Here is a 2350-nt window from a genome sequence, read left to right as displayed (position 1 = left end):
GGGGGGGGCTGCTGAGTAGGCGGCCAAGTCCACCTCACCATGTCGGCTGGTCTTCTGTCCTAACCCTGGGTCCCCGCGCCGCAAACTACTAAATCGGAAAAATGAGCTTCGGTCAGTGTTCGAACCTACAACCATCTGAGTCCCGGGCGCGCGCTCTACCAACTGAGCCAATGATGAGGCTTTGGCACAAGTGAAGCTTACCTCCGCTGTGGCTCATCACACCCCGGCTGGCAGAGGGGCGAAAGGGTTCCGTCGACGAGATTCGAACCAGCGACTGTTTGCGTACCGGCCCATCACGTCAGGTGCCGCACGGCTGTAAAGTCATGGCCAGCGGAGCGCGAAAAATATCTCCCGGCCGAGATTCGAACCAGCGACCAGGTTCATACCAGGCCCGGACGCTACCGACTTGGCCACGACGGAACGATACAGAGTACAGCTTTCGGCGGCATCCAGATCTCAGCTGTGACTGACGCCCGAAGACACCCAGCAGAGCAGGAAAAATGACCGTGGACGGGATTCGAACTACCGACCATCCCCACGATCTGCCAACGATCACGCTTTAGCACCCTCGGCTACCAGCTTGCTCCTCCGGGACTGGGGTCTGGGCTCGGTCCTGCCCAACGGGAGACAAAAAGCGACAAAGAAAAAGTTTGCCCCGCCCGGGAGTTGATCTTAGGGCCGACAATTTTGGTTCGGATGAAGCAGCATGCGGTCATGTCGACTGTAGCTGCAACTGTATCACTACAAAAGGGGCGTGTGGCTGGTGGCGTCGGACATCGTATGCTGCCCCATTTGTGACCACATTTTTGTGTCCATGAACAGGGACGTGTCGCCGCGACACGAGTTGTCGCTCGGACGCCTGCGAGGTAGGCCACACGTCGTCTCTCTAAGGCGTCTGTCGGGACGGGGACTTTGGGTTCAGGCTCCTTTTGACTCCAGGCTCATAAGCCCTTTCTAAAGCTAAGAAGTGACGCCGTGTCAATCTCGGCATGGGTCGATGATTGTCTGCTGGTTGATATGCTAGCATTGGCGGAAGTAATAAATTCGTCTATAGACGGTTCAGTTTAAGCTGACTCGGGCACTGTCGGCTGTAGCTCCGATCGTGTAGCTACAAACAGGGACGTGGCTGGACAGCCGAGTGGAGGAGATGCCCGCGAGGCAAGTGGAGCACGTTGCCAGCAGCGCCCCCAAAACAGTCTTGACTGCCTTGACACCTCCGGTAGTCTTGTCAACCTTGTCAACCTTGACGGCACTGACAGTCTGGACAAACTTCGAGGACTCGGTTGCCCCCCCCCCCCTCCGATACCCTCGGCCACTCCGGCGACAAATGTATTCTCTGCTGCAAACCCGGAGGAAAGGGTGGGTCACCTCGCTGGCATCTCACTCACCTGCCATACTTATCGTTGCTCAGCACGTCGAAGCCCTGGGCGGTTGTGGCGGGAGACCCCTGCGGACAGCAGAAAGGAAAGCGTCGCCGTGAGAACCCCCTGCCCCTGCATGCGTGTACTAGCATCCCGCAGTGACCAAAGAGGTGACCGTGTCAACTCAAAACAACCAAAACCGTATCAAAGTACACCGGTGTTATTGCGACCAGTCCGTTTCTCTCCAGACAAGTTTATGGACTTTTATGGACGTTTAAGTGCAGTTACTTTAACTTGATTCAAGTTGTTGTTGCTGTTGTTTCTCAACGTGACAGGTGACACTACCCCCTGGAGTACAGGGAAGTCAACATCTCTGCCCTCCCGGAGCAGCAGCATCATGCTATCCGAAATGGGCTAACGTGGCCTGCTCGACTTCACGCGCCCCGGCGATCTTTTGCCCCGACAGCGGGGAGGCACTGCTCACTGGCTCCTCTGGCACAGAGAAAGGCTGCTAGGCGATGATCTCCCGTGTCACACGACGCCATCAAGGTGGAAAAAGAAACGCCCGCAGAAAAAAAAGAAAATCAAATCACATACGGCGCTGGCGCACAACTCACCATGTTGCCACGCACTTGATCGGAAGACACGACCTCTCGCGTAGTCGTCTACGCTTGGAAAATAAAGTCGAAACGGTGACACCCCCGGTCAGGCCGGACGCCGCGCGCGGTGCACTCTGAGCTACGCCCTCGAGAGAACTGAAGCACTCGGCGGCCCGGCGCGCCCGCTCACCGCCACCCGCAACCCCTTGGGCTCGCCCCTGTGGGTGCCAGCAGGCGCACCCCCGAGCACACCGATGAGCAACACGGGGGACCTTGGCAAGGGGGGGATGCTGCTCTTCAGATTAGGATTCACAGACGCGAAGCTTCTGGGCAGCGCCGGGGACGACGAGAAGGGAGCTCGGCACTGGCAGAGGGCGGGGCGGGGCTGAG

The 2350-nt window shown here is 58.1% G+C and overlaps 1 protein-coding gene across 1 annotated transcript in view; it reads right to left on the bottom strand.

Annotated features, from left to right (window-relative positions):
• Positions 1–2306, bottom strand: part of LOC113215524 (SET domain-containing protein SmydA-8-like) — a gene marked incomplete at its 3' end in the record, with an annotated part of 6787 nt that extends 4481 nt beyond the window's left edge. Inside the window, exons 1-2 of the mRNA XM_052276158.1 lie at positions 1979–2306; positions 1389–1447 (exon numbers count right to left, since the gene is read on the bottom strand). Coding sequence (XP_052132118.1) covers positions 1389–1447; positions 1979–1981 — 62 coding nt within the window. The remainder of the gene's footprint in view (positions 1–1388; positions 1448–1978) is intronic.
• Between the last annotated feature and the right edge of the window lie 44 nt (positions 2307–2350).

Source organism: Frankliniella occidentalis, unplaced genomic scaffold (genome assembly GCF_000697945.3).
Source record: "Frankliniella occidentalis isolate FOCC.00 unplaced genomic scaffold, Focc_3.1 Scaffold1941, whole genome shotgun sequence".
In the NCBI taxonomy this organism is placed as follows: Eukaryota; Metazoa; Arthropoda; class Insecta; order Thysanoptera; family Thripidae; genus Frankliniella; species Frankliniella occidentalis.
The sequence above is the reverse complement of the archived record's forward strand: the minus strand, read 5'-3'. Positions and strand labels throughout refer to the sequence as shown.